Here is an 18,917-nt window from a genome sequence, read left to right as displayed (position 1 = left end):
CCTGATTGTAGAGGTCAGTTAGTGGGTTCACCTGATAGCAGGGCCCAGGCAGCAGTCCCATCCAGACTCAGAAAGAAGGCAGCAGCCCAACTATCTACAGAATCCAAATGCAAGCTTTGCCTCCTCAGAGCTGCTACCAGTTGGCCTATTCAGAATCAAAAGCTAGACAAGTGAAGTTCTATCCCTACCAAAGAACACCTATAAAAGCCAAGAGGTAGCTGTCCTCTCAAATGTGCAGATACCAACACAAGAACATAGATTACAAAGAACCAGGAAACCAAGATACCTACGAAAGAAACTAACAAAGCTCCAACAATGAACCCTAAAGAAATGAACATCTGTGAAATGAGAAAGAATCTAGAATAATTCTCTATAAAAAGTCCAATGAACTACAATGATATTTGGATAAAAAATTAAATTTGGAAAACAATACACAACATAAGAAGTTCAACAAAGAAATAGAAACAATAAAAACAAAAGATAAATCCAACAGATGAAGAATACAATGACTGAACTGAAAAATGCAATCAAAGTTTTAGTAGAGGCTCAATCAAGCAGAAGAAAGAGAGACTAGGGAGATGGAGGACGGGGATGGTCAAAGAGTACAGTGTTTCAGTTAGGAAGAATAAATGGTAAGTATTTGGGGGTGATGATATGTTAAAATTGACTTAATTCCATCATTCTGCATTGTATACATATAGCATCACTCTGTACCTCATAAATATATACAATTATAATTTGTCAATATCCAATTTAAAAAATATCACATGACTGTAATACCTGGCTCTTGCAATGGTTACAAAACAGCCCAGCGTAAGAAAAACACAAACACACATATAAGTTACCTAGAAAATGAATCAACTAGCATTAGCAGCAAGGTAATAAGCCACTTTGGGGTGCTTAAAGGTCTTCCAGGCTTTGATTCTTCAACAAAATGAACTAACCTTTTTCTGAATGGGCAGGGTTTATGAAATGTCCAAATGCATGTCAGTATATACATACAGGTTCCTGCAACCACCTGTCTGGGAGGTCTCATCCACATCAAAAGAGGGAGTTGAAATTATTTAGAATCAAACAATTTATTACTGACTGCTGAACTTGCAAATTGCTATTCTGGCACAAAGTACCTTCATCCCACTCTGGAAGCTTCTAAGTAGTCTATGGGAAGACTGAAGTGTTATCTAAATAAAACACCGTGTGCTGTCCAGGAAATATTAATATCACTTATAAAGTGCACAGAATTTACAATGATGCTACACAATGCAAAAAGCATAACCAAGTATTTAAATCTCCATAATCACTATAAAATACTATATTCCTACATTCCTCACTAGCTTGAAATTATGAGCAAGTCATATGGCATCCTGAAATGCAATGAGATGCAAGGTTAAAAGCTTGGAAGTCTTTAAGGCCTCAGAAATGAACTAATTACAATATATTTTAGTTCTGCATGAATGTTGTGATTTAAGACTTGATAATTAGCCCAGGACACTGACTTTCCAATTGTTCTTTCCCATAATAAACACAAGCTAAGAACACAGCAAAGCAAATAAGATCTTATTTATCTTATTTCTCCTTATCTTCTACATTATCTAAAAGACCCTCTGTCCCTGAGAGAAGAATATCTGTTTAAAATGAACTTATACTCCATTCCCCAGAGTGTGAGTCCACTGAGAATTGGGGATGGGCAGAGGTAGGCAAATAGAAATGGGAAGGAAGAGTCTCACCCTCTTCCCTCAACCCTTCTTAAGCATGTACATGTCATCTGCATATTTTGTAGGTAAAGTAAGAGAGAAACAGGATAAACTGCTCTGATGTCAGTTGTAGGAAAAATCTAACAAAATAGAATTTTTTTAAAAAAAATCATCAACATTTCCGGGGCTTAAAAGAAAGGCAGGCCAATGCCCTTCGGGGATTATAAATGGGTCATTTATTACTGGGGCTGAGACTGAAAGCTGTTCCAATAGCCATCAGTGTCTTCTTTCTTCCTTATTAGTTGGGTGCACGGCCACCTGGGCTAAAGATTGTATTTCCCAGCCTCTCATACAGTTGGGGAATGTAACCATGTGAAAGAGTGGCCTTAAAAGGCAGGACATGCTCTTTGCTTCCTCATCTCCACTTCCTGAGGGCTGAAATGCAGATGTGCTGAGAGAGACTGGACTAGCCAACTTATACTGAGGATAGAAATTATATTGCTGAAAATGTTAAAACAAAATAGAAGACTAGGTCCCTGACACACTACAGCCATGATATAAGGCCTAGATTACCTACAATTTTGCTGTTACATGAGAAAGAAATTAACTTCTATCTTGTTAAACACCTATTGTATTAGTTTTTGTTACAGCAGTGAATTTATATTCTAACTAACCCAGTTACCAATAAATTATGATCAATGTTTGGTATTTGTGGTAGTCACGTTCTATAAAGTTGCCATGAACACAGAATACTGATTTTTCTGCCAAGGAAAATAGATGATTAGTTTTCTGCAAGTCTCTAGTAAAAACATTTTCATCACTTAATCAATACAAAATCTTGTTTCATGCATGTTTTTGTCTAAAGACATCTTATTTAATATACATAGTTGTTTATGTTGAGCTCCAGCTAACAGCATTATAATTCATGCCTAAAGAGAGCTTATCACATATTTTCTCCATAAGGCACAGCACAGCCTTAATGCACTAGGAACATTAGACAGCATTTCATATTTTGCTTGGGGGGTCATGTTAACAGGGAAATCATCGGCTAAAAGCACAAAAATGTGGCACTAACTAGCCCATTAAAAGCAAGCTTGTTCACAGTATAAGAGCTGAATCAAGAAGGCAGAGCTTTGGCTTGTTCAACCGTAACAGGGAAAGTGTGCTTGGAAAGACTCCAGTTTTTCACAGATCTGCACATGCCCGCAAAAGCCCCAGAGGAATTAATTTCGGGATTCTGAATAAATTCTGTTAAGTGGGAAAATTCGAATATGGAATCCACGAATAATGATAATTGGCATATTTGGGGACTTCATGTGACAAGTCAGTTTATTCTAAAAGTTACTTCCTCAGTGTACTACCCAGCCTCCTGTGCCCAGAATATCCATTTCCCATCCACTTTCCTTATTCTCCTGGATTACCTAATTTCTCTTCAATAGCCACAAAATTGTTTGCCTGTTGTTTTTTTTTCTGATATACCTAATAAAACACTGGTGTCAATTATGTCCTAGAATAGAAAAATGAAGTGACAGGGAATGTTCCTTCCAAGGTTGTTTAATGTTAGATGGCTAATAATGAGTTAGTTACAAATATAATGATACAGCATATTAGAAATAAAATTTGCTGCCGTTTCGACATTTAATTCAAACAAACCTCTTCCTCACTGCTTAAGATAAAACTTTTGTTTGGATTGCCAGCAATATAACCATAACTTGCTGGTACAAGGTAAGAAAATGAAAAGGTGTTTTTTCAGAGCCAGTACCAATTTAGAGAAAAAAGATGGGATGCCAAGTTCCTATTCCCAAAGTGTGAGGGTGCTTCCCAGCATCCTTGTCTGATTTCTAAGACTAGTCACCTAAGTTGAACTAACCTCTGTGAAAAGTAATTAGTGCTAAAGAATAGACTATACTTGGAAATTAAAAATCATCTTCCAGCTAAGTAATAAGAAGTCATCTTGATTTACATAATACTAAATCATTTTATTGTATAGAATACAAAAGAAAATCTTAACATTTGTAGAAAATCAACAGTTGATGATATATGAAAATTATAACTCATACTCACTGTAAATATTAAGTAAATCCAAAATGATGACATCAGTGCATTGGATAATAAAGAAATACAGCATGATGAGAAACAGGTTGCCAGGCACCAGTCAAATTCCAAGTAGACACTGTCCTTTAGCAATGCTGCTACAATTAAATTGAAACTCACTTACCTATGGTATCTACTCCTTTCCTGCCAGCACGACCAACCATCTGCTTATAAGTAAGAATATCTAGAGGTCGACCACCAAAAATAGGAGTTCGAATAATCACACGACGTGCAGGTAAATTCACCCCAGAAGAAAGAGTAGAAGTTGCTGCCAAGACCCGAATGAGACCTTGACGAAAGGCTCCTTCAATGATATCCCTCTCCTCAAAAGTAAGACCTAAAAAAAGGTTTTCATGTATTTACAGATATATAACGAAAATATTGTTCTTGATCATTCACAAATGGATTTGAGAGTCTGCTTCAAGCCTCTAAAGATTTTTGAAACTATTGTTATGACTGTTGACAAAGGAGTCATCACAAGTCTACCTCTTTAAGAGTATAATCTGGCTGCATGTGGTGGCTCACGTCTGTAATCCCAGCACGTTGGGACGCCGAGCCAGGTGGATCACTTGAGGTTAGAAGTTCGAGGCCAGCCTGGCCAACATGGTGAAACCCCTTCTCTACTAAAAGTATAAAAAATTAGCTGGGCATGGTTGTGGGTGCCTGTAATCCCAGCTAAATGGGAGGCTAAGGCAGGATAATCACTTGAACCTGGGAAGTGGAGGCTGCAGTGAGCTGAGATCACACCTCAGTACTCCAGCCTGGGCAACACAGCAAGACTCAGTCTCAAACAATAACAACAACAGAGTATAATCTGCTGTCCCTAGTATATCTCTATCTTATTTTATAGACCAGGGAGTCTACAAACTTCTCTGTTCCTATGGAAAAGCAGGTCTCTGCTGCAACTATTCAACCCTGCCACTATGACATGAAAGCAGCAACAGAACAAATGGGCATGGATGTGTTCCAATAAAACTATTTACAAAAACATATGGTAGGATAGACTTGACCAGCAGACTACAACTTGCCAACTGCTTTTCTAGACAACAAACTCCTTGTCAATAGGACTATGCCTTATTCATCGATATATCTTCAGGGCCTATGCATCACAGTGATCAGGTACATTTCTGACATAAATATGTGTGAATAAAAACATGAGCAAACGAAAAACAGTGCACAGAATATATATGTATCTGGTTCATTTTCAATTTTATTTAAAAATTAAAAGGGCTGGGGTTCTAGTTTTAAAATTAAGTGGTGGGTACACAGTTGTTCACTTTTTGAGTATGCATCATAAGTTACATACAATGTAAATTTCATGTGTGTGTATAAATAGTAGTTTCCCCTCATCTGTGGTTTTGCTTTCCACAGTTTTAGCTACCCAAAGTCAAAAATATAAAGAGGAAAATTCCAGAAATAAGCAACTCATAAGTTTTAAATTGCATGCTGTACCACCCAGGACATGAATTATCCCTTTATTCAGTGTATCCATGCTGTATACACTACCTGCACTATACAATGTGACTATATAGGAAAGAATGTAGTATATAGAGGGTTTGGTACTATCGGTGGTTTCAAACATCCCCTGAGGATATTGGAACATATTCCCCACAAAGAAGGACTACTATATACCAGTTACATAAATATATATACCCCCATACACACACACATTTCAAATGCATTTAAAACTTTTAACATGTTATGAAAAAACATATGTAGGGTTGGTACTATCCACTGGTGGTCTTCAGTGGACAAGGAGAGACTACTATATACAAATAAGTAAACTGAAACATGTTCATTTTACTCTTGTTTAATCTATCACACAATTTCACTCTGTCCCCGAGGCTGGAGTGCAGTGGCATGATCTCAACTCACTGCAACCTCCGCCTCCCAGGTTCAAGCAATTCTTCCTGCTTCAGCCTCTCGAGGAGCTGGAATTACAGGTGCCTGCCACAACACCTGGCTAATTTTTCTATTTTTAGTAGAGACAGGGTTTCGCCATGTTGGCCAGGCTGGTCTTGAACTCCTGACCTCAGGTGACCAACTTGCTTTGGCCTCCAAAAGTGCTGGGATCACAGGCATGAGCCACCACACCCAGCCCACACAATTACTTTTTTTACCCTGTCTCCCAGGCTGGAGTGCAGTGGTGCCACATCTGGCCCACAAAATTTCTTAAAAAGAAATCTAAGGATATTAAGTGTGTTTAACAAGAAATAAATGTACACAAATATAAAAGTTAAGACAGTAGGAAGAATTTTGGAGGTTTCTTAATAGATTATAAACGTGAAATACCTGCATGATGAAATGCTACTCCCCATGGTACAGTTTTCTGTAATACAGAGTCCAGTCCTGAAGGCGAACGTCTTAACTGATCCATCACTTCCAATAGGTCTTTTTGTTCTGGAATTACTGGTGGGAATTCTGAGGATTTCACCAATCCTGTCACAAAAAAATTATCAACACTGTTCACTTCTAGCTCAGCCTCTTTAAGTGGTATCTGTCTAAATCATAATAGAGTTTAATAACAGGAAAATGGTTCTGAAACTGCTATATACTATAGTTCCCTGGAGATCCTTTAAAAATACTGATGCCTGGTTCTTAATTCTGGATATTGTTGTATAATTGGTGTGGGATGTGACCTGCGCATGAAGGATTTTTAAATCTCCCCAGGCAATTCTAAGGTGCACCAAAGTCTAGGAAACTCTAAGAGTAAGACCAAGCCCACAGGCAATGAATCAAAGGAAACTGCTGAAGGAAGTACAATATCATGGATACTGATTACCACTCAAAGCCCTAAAATCAACATCCGTGCTCAAGGTGTATACCACCAACCAGCAGTACCAACATCAGAGGGTTTCACCAATCCTGTCACAAAAAAGCCTCCTTCTCTGTGAAATTATTCTAGCCTCTTTTGCACTAATCTGGTAGTTAATTACATACTACCCTCTTCTTTTGTCCCTATATGTAAACTTCTCCCCCAGTAAGAGCTTAACATTGTTTTGAGACAGGGTCTCACTCTGTCACCCAGGCAGAATCACGTGTGTGTACAATGGCACAATCATGGCTCACAGCAGTCTCGACTTCCTGGGCTCAAGCAATCCTCCCACCTCAGTCTCCTGGTTAGCTAGGACCAGACACACATGCCACTATGCCCAGCTAGTTTTTTTTTTTTTTTTTTTTTGACTTGTAGAGATACGATCTCTTATATTACCCAGGCTGGTCTGAAACTCCTGGGCTTAAGCAATCTTCCCACCTTGGCCTCCCAAAGTGCTGAGATTACAGGCATGAGCCACCACCCAGCCTTAACTTTCTTAAATGGAGTAAAAGCTTTACATACTTATATGCTGTGTTTAAAAACTTCCTAGACTTCTGAATTTTTGAACTTGTAAAAGTTTTCATAAAAAGTAAATATATGGCTGGGCATGGTGGTTCATACCTGTAATCCCAGCACTTTGGGAGGCCAAAGTGGGCAGATCACTTGAATCCAGGAGTTTGAGACCAGCCTGGCAAATGTGGCAAAATCCCATCTCTTAAAAAAAAATAAAAACAAATTAGCCAGGCATGGTGGCATGCACCTATACTCCCAGCTACTCAGGAGGCTGATGTGGTATGATCACTTGAGCCCATGAGGTTAGAGATTGTAGTAAGCTGAAATCGTGCCACTGCATCCCATCCTGGACAACAAAGCAAGACCCTGTCTCAAAAAGAGAACAAAAGAAAATAAATAAAAGTATGTTTTTGAATTATGTGTCAGTGGAAAATAATAGAAATATATATAAATATATATGACAAACAAAAACATGAGTAAATCAAAAACAGTGTATACACTTATCTGGCTCATTTTCAATTTTATTTAAAAAATTAAAAGGGCTGGGGTTCTAGTTTTAAATTAAGTGGTGGGTACACAGGTGTTCATTTTTTTAGTATGCATCATAAGTTATATACAATGTAAATTTTGCGTGTGTGTATATATCAGTTTCTCCACCATCTAGGATATGTTGGGCAGGCTGTTCTCAAACTCCTGACCTCGTGATCTGCCCGCCTCAGCCTCCCAAAGTGCTGGGATTACCAGCATGAGCCACCACATCTGGCTGGTGTGTGTGATTCTTTTCAGGTACACATTCCTTTGGAAATATAAAGATATGGTTATTTTCCCGAAAGAAATGTCTACATGTGAAGTTTTGCATACAATTTAGGGGCTCCAAAGTTCAAACTCTCAAAGTCCATGGATCCTGGATAAAGAACTTTAGTATATATCCAGTATTCTAAAAATCTAAAGTCAATTAATCTAATTGTGTGTGTGTGTATGTGTGTTTACCTAGTCTACACTAAGGATGGAATATGGTTAGAATCTACCCATCTGACAAAGGGCTACTAACCAGAATCTACAAAGAACTTAAATTTACAAGAAAAAAAAACAACGCCATCAAAAAGTGGTGAAGGATATGAAGACACTGCTCAAAAGAAGACATTTATGCAGCCAACAAACATAGGAAAAAAAGCTCATCATCATCTGTCATTAGAGAAATGCAAATCAAAACCACATTGAGATACCATCTCATGCCAGTTAGAATGGCGATCATTAAAAAATCAGGAGACAGTAGATGCTGGACAGGATGTGGAGAAAGAGGAACACTTTTTTTTTTTTTTTTTTTTGAGACGGAGTTTCGCTCTTGTTACAGGCTGGAGTGCAATGGCGCGATCTCGGCTCACCGCAACCTCCGCCTCCTGGGTTCAGGCAATTCTCCTGCCTCAGCCTCCTGAGTAGCTGGGATTACAGACACGCGCCACCATGCCCAGCTGATTTTTTGTATTTTTTAGTAGAGACGGGGTTTCACCATGTTGACCAGGATGGTCTTGATCTCTTGACCTCGTGATCCACCCGCCTCGGCCTCCCAAAGTGCTGGGATTACAGGCTTGAGCCACCACGCCCGGCCTAAGAGGAACACTTTTACATTGTTGGTCAGAGTGTAAATTAGTTCAACCATTGTGGAAGACAGTGTAGCAATTCCTCAAGGACCTAGAAATAGATATACCATTTGACCCAGTAATCCCATTACTGGGTATATACCCAAAGGAGAATAAAACATTCTATTATAATGACACATGCACAGGTATGTTTACTGCGCCACTGTTTACAATAGCAAAGACTTGGAACCAACCCAAACACCTATCAATGATAGACTGGATAAAGAAAATGTGGTACATACACACCATGGAATACTATGCAGCCATAAAAAAAGATGAGTTCATGTCCTTTGCAGGGACGTGGATGAAGCTGGAAACCATAATTCTCGGCAAACTGACACAAGAACAGAAAACCAAACACTGCATGTTGTCACTCATAAGTGAGTGTTGAACAATGAGAACACATGGACACAGGGAGGGGATCATTACACAGTGGGGCCTGTTGGGGGCTAGGAGGGATAGGGGAGGGATAGCAGCGGGTGGGGGAATTGGGAAGGGATAACAGGAGAAACACCTAATGTAGATGACGAGGGGATGGATGCAGCAAACCACCATGGCACGTGTATACCTATGTAACAAACCTGCACATTCTGCACATGTACCCCAGAACTTAAAGTATAATAATAAAAAATAACTAAAAAAATTAAAATCTCAAAACACAGTTTGGTAAAAAGAGTACTACCTAGTGGGCAGGCAGTGGCAATGATGAACAAAAACCATGTTTTTGCTAACATAATCACTACCATTACTTTCAAGCAAATTTACTAAACATGAAGGCTCTCCTTTCCGTCCATAACTCACCCTCAGCTTGATGATGCAGATTATAAAACTCACGAGCAATAATATCTGCCAGCTTCTCACACCATTTCTTTGATGGACAAAAAAGTAATACTGAATGGTTATCACGAATTGTCTCATAACATAAACTAACAACATGGTCCTCATCTCCCTAAAAAGGAAAGATAAATAACCACTTCAGTGGTACTGTCAACAGATTCTCACGTCAGTTTAAAAGCACTCATTTTCCTTTCTGGGAAGCTGTTTCTTCTAGAAGGCATAATAAAAATCAGTTACAAAGTCAATAACAAAAGAAAAAAAGAAGAAAAAAAAATGAACTCCTTATGATGCAAGTGAAAGTAACACTTTCTATTCATTCAACTAATATTTATTGATCTCCAACCCTCAGGCAATGGGGATACGAAACTGAGTAAAAAGAAAGTCAAGATCCTAGTAGTCTAGGGGGTTCTAGTCTCACAGAGAGACACATTAAACTACAGATGTCCCAACTTAAAATGGTTGGACTTTACCATTCTTTAAATTTTACAATGGTGCAAAAGCAGTATGCATTCAATAGAAACCATATTTTGAGTGCTTATACAACTCTTCTATTTTTCACTTTCAGCACAGTATTTATTAAATTACAAGATATTAAACACTTTATTATAAGACAGGCTTTGTGCTAGATGATTTTGCCAAACTATAGGCTAATGTAAATGTTGTGAGCACATTTAAGGAAGGCTATTCAGTAAATTAGATGTATTAAATACATGTTCAACTTACAATGAGTTTATCAGGATATAACTCCATCATAAGTCAAAGACAATTTGTACTAAATAAATATAAAACACGATAATGTATACTATTAAAAGAGTTTTGCCAGGCGCGGTGTCTCACGTCTGTAATCTCAGCACTTTGGGAGGCCAAGGTAGGCAGATCACGAGGTCAGGAGTTCGAGACCAGCCTGGCCGACATAGTAAAACCCCGTCTCTACTAAAAATACAAAAAATTAGCCGGGTGTGGTGGTGCACACCTGTAAACCCAGCTACTTGGCAGACTGAGGCAGGAGAATTGCTTGAACCCAGGAGACGGAGACTGTAGTGAGCGGAGATCGTGGCATTGCACTCAAGCCTGGGTGACAAAGCAACACTCATCTCGAAAAAAAATAAATAAATAAAGGAGGGGTGGCCCTGCAAATCATCCATACTGGAAGTATGTCAATGTATTTATTAATAACTGGATTAATTCATCCATCTACTCACCCATTAAACAAATATTTACTATATGTCAAATACTGATTTAGGTACTGGGAATGGAGCAGCCAACAAAGCCCAAAAAAAGTTCCACCCTCATGTTCTACTCCAGTAGGAAGAGACAAATAATAACAAAAACGAGGTAAGTAAAACACATAGTATGTCTGGTTTCGAAAAGTGCTAAGGGAAAAGAAATAGAGATCGTGTAAGGGAGAGCACTCTAATTTAGACAAGGTGGCCAGGGAAGGTCTGGGACAGTGACATTTCAGTAAAGGTCTAAAGGCGAAAGAGGAAACCACACTGATGACCCTAAGGGGAAAGCATTCTAGAAAAAGAGAAGCTGAGGTAAGAAATTCTTGGAATATTTAAAAAAAACAGCAAAGAGGCCAGTGTAAATAAAGGAAGTGACAGGGACCGTAGTAGATAGAGTCAGAGCACTAAGAGGGGCGGGGGGTGTAGATCACATAGGGCCTCATAGACTACTATGAAGACACTGGCTTTTATTCTAAATGAAACAGAAAACTATTTCAAGTTTCTGAGAAGAAGGATAACACGATCTGATGCTCATTTTAAATAGATCACTAGCTCCTGATGTAAGCATACAATGAAAGGGATGTAAGCATACAATGAAAGGGACAAGGTCAGAAGCAGAGAGAACAATTAGGAAATGTTTCAATAATCCAGGTAAGAAGTGTTAAGTGGTTCAAAAGGGTAGAGGCACAGACATGGTAAAAGAAGAAAAAAATTAACGCAAGAGTAAATGAATGTTCACACATAAATGTATTGAAGTAACCAAGGCATAGCCAGGTGAAATACAGGCATAGAGCAAAGCAAGTAAGATTTAACAGCAAGCAAGCAGAAGCTACAAATGCGTACCTAGGAAGTTGGTGAAACATACAAATTTAGTCCCATTCCCAGTTCTGAAATGACCCTTACCTGTTTCAGTACTCAGAGGCACATCTCTGCATAAAAACAGCAGATGCCTCTCTCCACCAATGTAAATAAGTCAGTTCTTTAACCTCAGGATTGAAGTGTATTTGGGACTATGGGAGGGTACTCATTTACCAAGCACTTTCTAAATGCCAGATAACTTTTAAAAATCACATTTAATTCTCACAATATTCAAAATAAGTATTATAATATCCTATTCTACAGGTGAAGATATGAGATTCACATAGGTTTTGTGATTTAACCAATATCATAGCCATATCAACTATCTCTATCAGACGTAGATAGATCAGACTGCAAAAAATAATATTCTTTTCACTCCACTATTATACCTACCATTTAACAAAAAGTTGATCTTCCACACTAGCAGTTAGTGTAAACTAAACCATAAGAAAATCTTTTCCTAGTAAAAAGAAAAAGCTACAAAATCAGTTATTTTTTAAAAATGTGTATATAATACATAAGGAGACATTTATTTATTTAAATTAAAGGTACAACTACATTTCCTCTCTTACCACCACCACCCATATTTTTCTTTTTTTCTCAGATGGACTCTCACTCTGTTGCCCGGGCTGAAGCACAGTGGCATGATCTCAGCTTACTGCAGCCTCTGCCTCCTATGTTCGTTCAAGCAATTCTCCTGCCTCAGCCTCCCAAGAAGCTGGGATTACAGGTGCCTATCACCACACCCAGCTAATTTTTATATTTTTAGTAGGGACAGGGTTTCAGCATGTTGGCCAGGATGGTCGTCTCGAACACCTGATCTCAAGTGATCCACCTGTCTCGGCCTCCCAAGGTGTTGGGATTACAGACGTCAGCCACCACGCCCAGCTTACCACCAATTTTTTAAGAGAAAATTAATTAGCTTAATATTAATCCTAATGAATATGTAACTCCTAATTACATAATTCAGAAATTGTTAACAATTTTCTAGAAAATGAAATCAAACACACAGATACTAATAGTAGTGATATAAATAAATAGATTTACCTTCACTGGTAGCATGGGTTCAAATTCCCTCACAAGTTTCATTGAAGAGTCATATATGGAATTTCCAACTTTTACTGACTCCAAAAGCGGTACAGGACGAAAGTCAGTTTGGTAGAGTTCAGCATTCAACCAGGAAGCCACAAGCTCCAAATTAGGAAGGGTAGCACTCATGCCAACAATTTGCACAGCATTAGGCAGACAACTGGCTAAATCTGCCTGACTGTAAAAAACAAATGAAAAGAACATTAAAAGATATATACTAAGTTAACAATTAGTGTTGCTAACAATATCCTTGATTATGGCCTTTGGTACACACATACGTACATTTCTTTAGAGTATATACCTAAGAATAAAACTACTGAGTCACAGATTACTGAGTCACAGATTATCTTCTATTTTAATAGAATAACGCCACATTGTTTTCCAAAGTAACACCTCTACAATCTATGTGTTTTCTGTTTTTCCACAATCTTATCACCACTTGGTATTGTCAATCTTTTTAATGTTAGTAGTTATACAGATTATGTGGTAGTATTTCTTTGAAGAAGTAATTCACAGTTCCCTGATAGCCGATGGTACTAAGCATCACTTCATGTGTCTGAACCATGTGGATACCCTGTTTCAACAGCCTGTTTTTTTGGCCACTGATACAGTAGGTTGTGTTTTTCTTGTTCATTTGTAGAATTTTTAAATGTCTGGATAGTGACTTTCTTCTTTCATTTTTGGCTCTGTTTTTATCATTTTATCAAGCTTTCTGTTGCATTATTTTACCTTTTTTTTGAGACAGGCTGGAGTGCAATGAGGCATGATCTCGGCTCACGGTAACCTCCATCTCCAGGGTTCAAGTGATTCTTATGCCACCTGAGTAGCTGAGATTGCAGCATGCATCACCACACCCAGACAAACTTTGTATTTTTAATAGAGACAGGGTTTTGACATGTTGGCCAGGCTCATCTCAAACTCCTGGCCTCAAGTAATCTGCCTGCCTTGGCCTCCCCAAGTGCTGGGACTACAGGCATGAGGCACCCTGCTTGGCCTCTTTTCTAAGTTATTGGGATGGATAATTAAATAATTGGTTCTCAGTCTCTCTTCGTTAATAATATGAACATTTTTTACCATCAATTTCCTTTAAAAAAAAAAAAAACTTTTGCTACCCTTCACAGGTTTTGCTGAGACATTTTTATTATACTTTTAGTTCAAACTATTTTCTACTTTCTGTTGTGATTACAGGCATCTATAATCCCAGCTACTCGGGAGACTGAGGCAGCAGAATCGCTTCAACCCAGGAGGGGTAAGTTTCAGTGAGCCGAGATTGCTCCACCTCACTCCAGCCTGGGCGAAAGTGGAAAAAAAAAAAATTAAATTTAAAAAAAAGAGAAAAAGAGCAAAGTTCATCTCAAAAAGAAAAAAAAAAAGAAAAAAAAGAATTATGAGGCATTTTCAGACATGCAAGTTCTCAAAAACGTTATACCTATGTGTGTTTACTGAAATAACATAGAAGTTCCTGGAAGATATTCCCACCAAAATGAGAAGGTAAATTAACACAGACATGTGGTCAAAAAATGGACAGGGGAAGGGAATCCCAAGATGATTGCTATGTAGCACATATATAGATTAACCACTTATCTAGATTGGAACAACTTGAAGGGCTTTAAGAAAATCTTAAAGAAGATGACTGGTAGAATAGCAAATGTGGTAGAATACACAACTAGGGAATAGGCTAGGGATACATTAGCCATAAGAATACGGAAAACCAAGCCATCAAACAAAAAAGACAGTTATTAATTTCAGAGAAAACCAAAAGTTGTTTAGAAAAGCAAAAGTAATCACATTATGCTATAGTCCAGTTACCAATGTCATTTATATAGTCACAATAGTGTAACACTGAATAATCATCTAATTATAACCTAACTCTATTTGAAGAATGGGAAGATGATGAGAGGATAAGGAGACTGCAGAGAAGGAGGGAAAAGATTGGGTAGCGGTGAGTAAAGAATTTAAAAGAAAGTGAGATCTTCATTTTTCATAGTAAAAGTCAGTATATAAAGTGTAAAATTAAAAAATTAAGTAGCCACAGTTAGAGATGCTGCTGTAAACATTTTTAAAAAGCTAGAAGTGTTGAAAGATAGTTCCCTCTGAGAAGTGAGGTCTAAAAAAATACTGTTTTTCAAAATTAGCCTGACTACTTAAATTATATATACAAATGACAAATACAGAGCCTGAATTTCTAGAAATCTGTAACAAAAATGTATACACTAAAAGGGTGAGCAGTCAGAAAATTAAGAATGTTTACAAAGTAATCTAAAATCAGTTTTAATCTGAAATACTTTTCCTGTGGTTGTTAGAGACATGGTCTTGCCCTGTTGTCCAGGCTAGAGTAAAGTGGCACAATCATACCTCATTGCAGCCTGAAACTCTTGGGCTCAAGTAATCCTCCTGCCTCAGCTTCCTGAAAAGCTGGGACTACAGGTATGTGCAATGATGCCCAGCTAATTTTTTTATTATTTATAGAAATGGGGTCTCACTGTGTTGCCCAGGCTGGTCTGGAACTTAGGCTCAAGTGATCCTCCCACCTCAGCCTTCCAAAGTGCTGGGATTACAGGTGTAAGCCACCATGCCTGGACTGACTTCTTCTGGAACAAAAACAAACTACATTACATGAGTTTTTCTGAATGTGAAAAATATTACATTCCTTTAATTTATTTAACTCATACTTTTTCAGATTCTTTCTCAACGTGGTTTGAAATCTCAGGAACTTTGTTGTTTCAAATACTCACGAAGATGCTGTTTTCCGAGTAATATAGCAAATCTTGGTCAGCAAAAGTTCCAGCAGATACCCTCGGTGAGAGTCTCCCAGCATATGTAATTCATCCACAACAACCATTCCTAAAAAGATTTTCCAGATACTACGTTTTTACAGAATCTCACATCCACATAATTTTTTCCAACTTTTATTTTACTCTATTTTATTTCCTTTATATCAACTTTTATTTTAGATTCGGGGGTACATGTACAGGTTTGTTACTTGGATATTTTGTGTGATGCTAAGGTCGGGAGTACAAATGATCCCATCACTCAGGTACTTAGCAATAGTACCCTATCATTAGTTAGTTAGTTTTTCAACCTTTGTTTCCCTCTAGTAGTCCCCAGTTTCTGTTGTTGCCATCTTTATGTCCATGAATACTCAAAGTTTAGTTCTCACTTACAAGTGAGAACATGTAGTACTCAGTTTTCTGTTCCTGCATTAATTGGCTTAGGATAATGGCTCCAGCTGCATCCATATTGCTTTACTACAAAGGACATGATTTCATTCTTTTTATGACTGTGCCAAGAAGAAATTTAAAGGATTCAGTATCTTATACTGCACAGTAAGTAGCTGTCATTATAATACATTGCAAGTGATGCAAACTTCAAACAATAAAGCAAAAACCAGATTCCTCATAATGGGCAATTCTGTTCCAAGATGTTTCAGGTATTACAGGCAGTCCTACTACAAGGTATTCTGGATCTAAAATCAATTATTACTCGGGGCTAACCAAACCCAGGGAAAACTGCCTCTTATTACTCTTCTCAATTGCCAACTTCACTGAAATAAACATACAATGACATATCAAAGACATCTATGGCAGTTAGTCAGTGTATTGACTTTTCAGTGGGAAAACAGACATACTCATGTTAGAAAGCAGCTTAGGAAAAACAGAATAGACTCCAGAAGAAAAAGATAATTTTAAGAGATTTTTTATTTTTTAATACGGTAGGCTAGTGAGTCACCCTACTGCAAAACATAAATATGATTATGATGTCCTTCACTACCTGGAGAATTTAACCAATGTATATACTTGGAATAATTCTTAAGAATTACTGAAAATTCAGGATCAACCAATACTTTCTTTAAACATTTTCATAACAACATAGTTTCCCCCACCCCAAATTCTCCCCACCAAAAGACAACTTTCTGGTGAAAAGGAATTTGAGGAGACAACAGACAACTTCCTAAAGAAACATAATGATATTCTTTTTCCTAGCAGTAAGCTATCTCCAAAATTATACTATCTGAGGAGTTATTTCAACACTTACTCATTTCTTAAAAAAAAAAAAAAAACTATTCTGCCTACTATGTACCAGCCACTGTGCTGGGTACATTGGAAATAGCACTTTCTAGGGGTGTATTGCAACTCTCAAAATAATTAAAGTCCAATGGAGTCACAAGTGATAAAATAATTCTGATACAAATCAATTGTAATTTTTCTCTCCAAGCTTTATAAAGCATAGCCCATGTCTTATTCATCTTTGATTTCCACCCTCCACCCCTACCCTACCATAACTTTACCATGGTATTTTTAAGCTCACCGGGCTCTCAATAAATAGCTGATATTCTTGCTACTTCTGCAGCTGCAATCCTTCTACTGCTATTGCTACCTCTACATAACGGCCTTTCTATAATGGTAAAAAATGCATTAAGATAGAAAATCTTCCCAGAACCCCAAGCTCAAATACAGTATCAGTTTCAGCAAGTCCCTACCACTTCCATGCTAAATGGTAGCCTCTGGGTCCAAGCCCAAAATAGACATCATAGCACCAGAATATAATAACAAAAACACATATACACTAACAGCACAAATGACAGATCTGGCCCAGCAGGCTTCCTTGTACTCCTGGTAAGGTTTAGATAAGAGAGAAGCAAGCAGAAATTATTGAGGGCTCAAGGATATCCTCTACGTTTTGTAAAGTACGAACATGCAATGTAATGGACTCAATAACAGCAGCAGGACACAAAACTTATAAACACAGAGTTCCTAACATTACAGATGCCAATTCTCGCCTTTAGAAGTAGATGATAGACAATAGAAAAACAAATGGGACCTACAGAAATCACAAGAGCTCCACTTCCTTCCATCAAAAATAGCAACAGAAAGTATTTACTTCTTTTCTAACTTTCTTACCTAACAGATCCATCTTATTTTCCTCTATGAGGCGATTGATCAGACCATTGGCTCTTTCAATTGTGCAGACTGCAACATCCAAGGAAGAGAAATGCCTTGCTGGAGAGATGCTGCCCATATAACCGTCTACTTTTATTCCCACTTCCTGAAACAGACTCTGAATTGAGTAAAAAGAAACGATACAGGTGAAAAAACTTGAAATTCAAGAGGTATAGACAGGTTCTATCCCAGAACATAGACATAAGCATCTAAAGACATCTACCAGATTACTGTCATCAGTTGTTTCTGGCCAGGACACACTGGTTCTTTTTAGAATCATATGCCAAAAATATAAAGTTTGGAACTGGCAAAACTTAGATTTCTGTTAAGAGTCAAATAAAATTATATTATTTTAATGAAAGCATAATAATCTAAAAAGTTCTAAGAGCCATTTATAGGAATTAAAATGGGAGAAAAACTACTTTAAGCACTAACATTTTCAATCTAATAAATAGCAAGAAACTAGCTGTAACACTTGAAGAAATAAATTTATACCTCATGAGAAAAATAGTCTCATTATCCTACTAATGACCAATTTTTAAATGGAATTGGAAGAAAAGTTTTTAAAAGTAAAATTCAGTGGGACTTTTATAATAATTTTTGTTTGTTTAACTTTTAACTAACATACCTTTCAACAAAAAGGATCCTTTCATCATTTTGTTAGTTTGGGTCTAAGTTGAGAGATGTTACCATGTAGGACCAGCTTTGTTGGCTATTTGGCCTCTGAAATAACTGTTAAAAAGATTTATAGAACCACAGAAATTTAGAGTTGTTCATTCAATAAAATTTTCCCGATTGTTTGCCGAGTTAACCCACAGTGCTAAGGGTTAACATCCTAATTTTACACATGAAAAAAACTGAGGCCCAGCAGGTTAAGTGCCTGGCCTAAAGACAGTTAGTGGCAAAACTGGGACTAGAATCCACATTTCTTTAACAATCAGTATACCGATCTTTCCATTTCAAAAGCACATATTTTTTTACTGCAGAAATTAGAACAGTAAATGTATTCCTTTTAATAAAACACTGTAGTTGTGAAAATGCCCTAAAAACTGTGAGCAGCATGTTGATGTAAACTATTAGTCATTTTGGAAGAACAGAGGAACAGATCACACACCTGGATCTTTACATAAGCACCAATGGATCTTGACCTTCATCCCCTAAATATTCCTAAATGGCCCTCAATTAGGACAGAGTATGCTTCCTTTTTTTTT

The 18,917-nt window shown here is 37.5% G+C and overlaps 1 protein-coding gene across 1 annotated transcript in view; it reads right to left on the bottom strand.

Moving 5' to 3' along the window:
• The window catches only part of LOC108292557 (DNA polymerase theta-like), a 100,292-nt gene that overhangs the window by 75,885 nt on the left and 5,490 nt on the right, over positions 1 to 18,917 (bottom strand). The window contains 6 exon segments of the mRNA XM_017513538.2: positions 3,913 to 4,125; positions 6,081 to 6,227; positions 9,558 to 9,705; positions 12,725 to 12,944; positions 15,502 to 15,610; positions 17,668 to 17,824. Of these exon segments, the coding sequence (XP_017369027.2) occupies positions 3,913 to 4,125; positions 6,081 to 6,227; positions 9,558 to 9,705; positions 12,725 to 12,944; positions 15,502 to 15,610; positions 17,668 to 17,824 (994 nt within the window).

Source organism: Cebus imitator, unplaced genomic scaffold (genome assembly GCF_001604975.1).
Source record: "Cebus imitator isolate Cc_AM_T3 unplaced genomic scaffold, Cebus_imitator-1.0 Scaffold494, whole genome shotgun sequence".
Taxonomy (NCBI): Eukaryota; Metazoa; Chordata; class Mammalia; order Primates; family Cebidae; genus Cebus; species Cebus imitator.
This window is presented reverse-complemented; position numbering and strand designations above follow the sequence as displayed.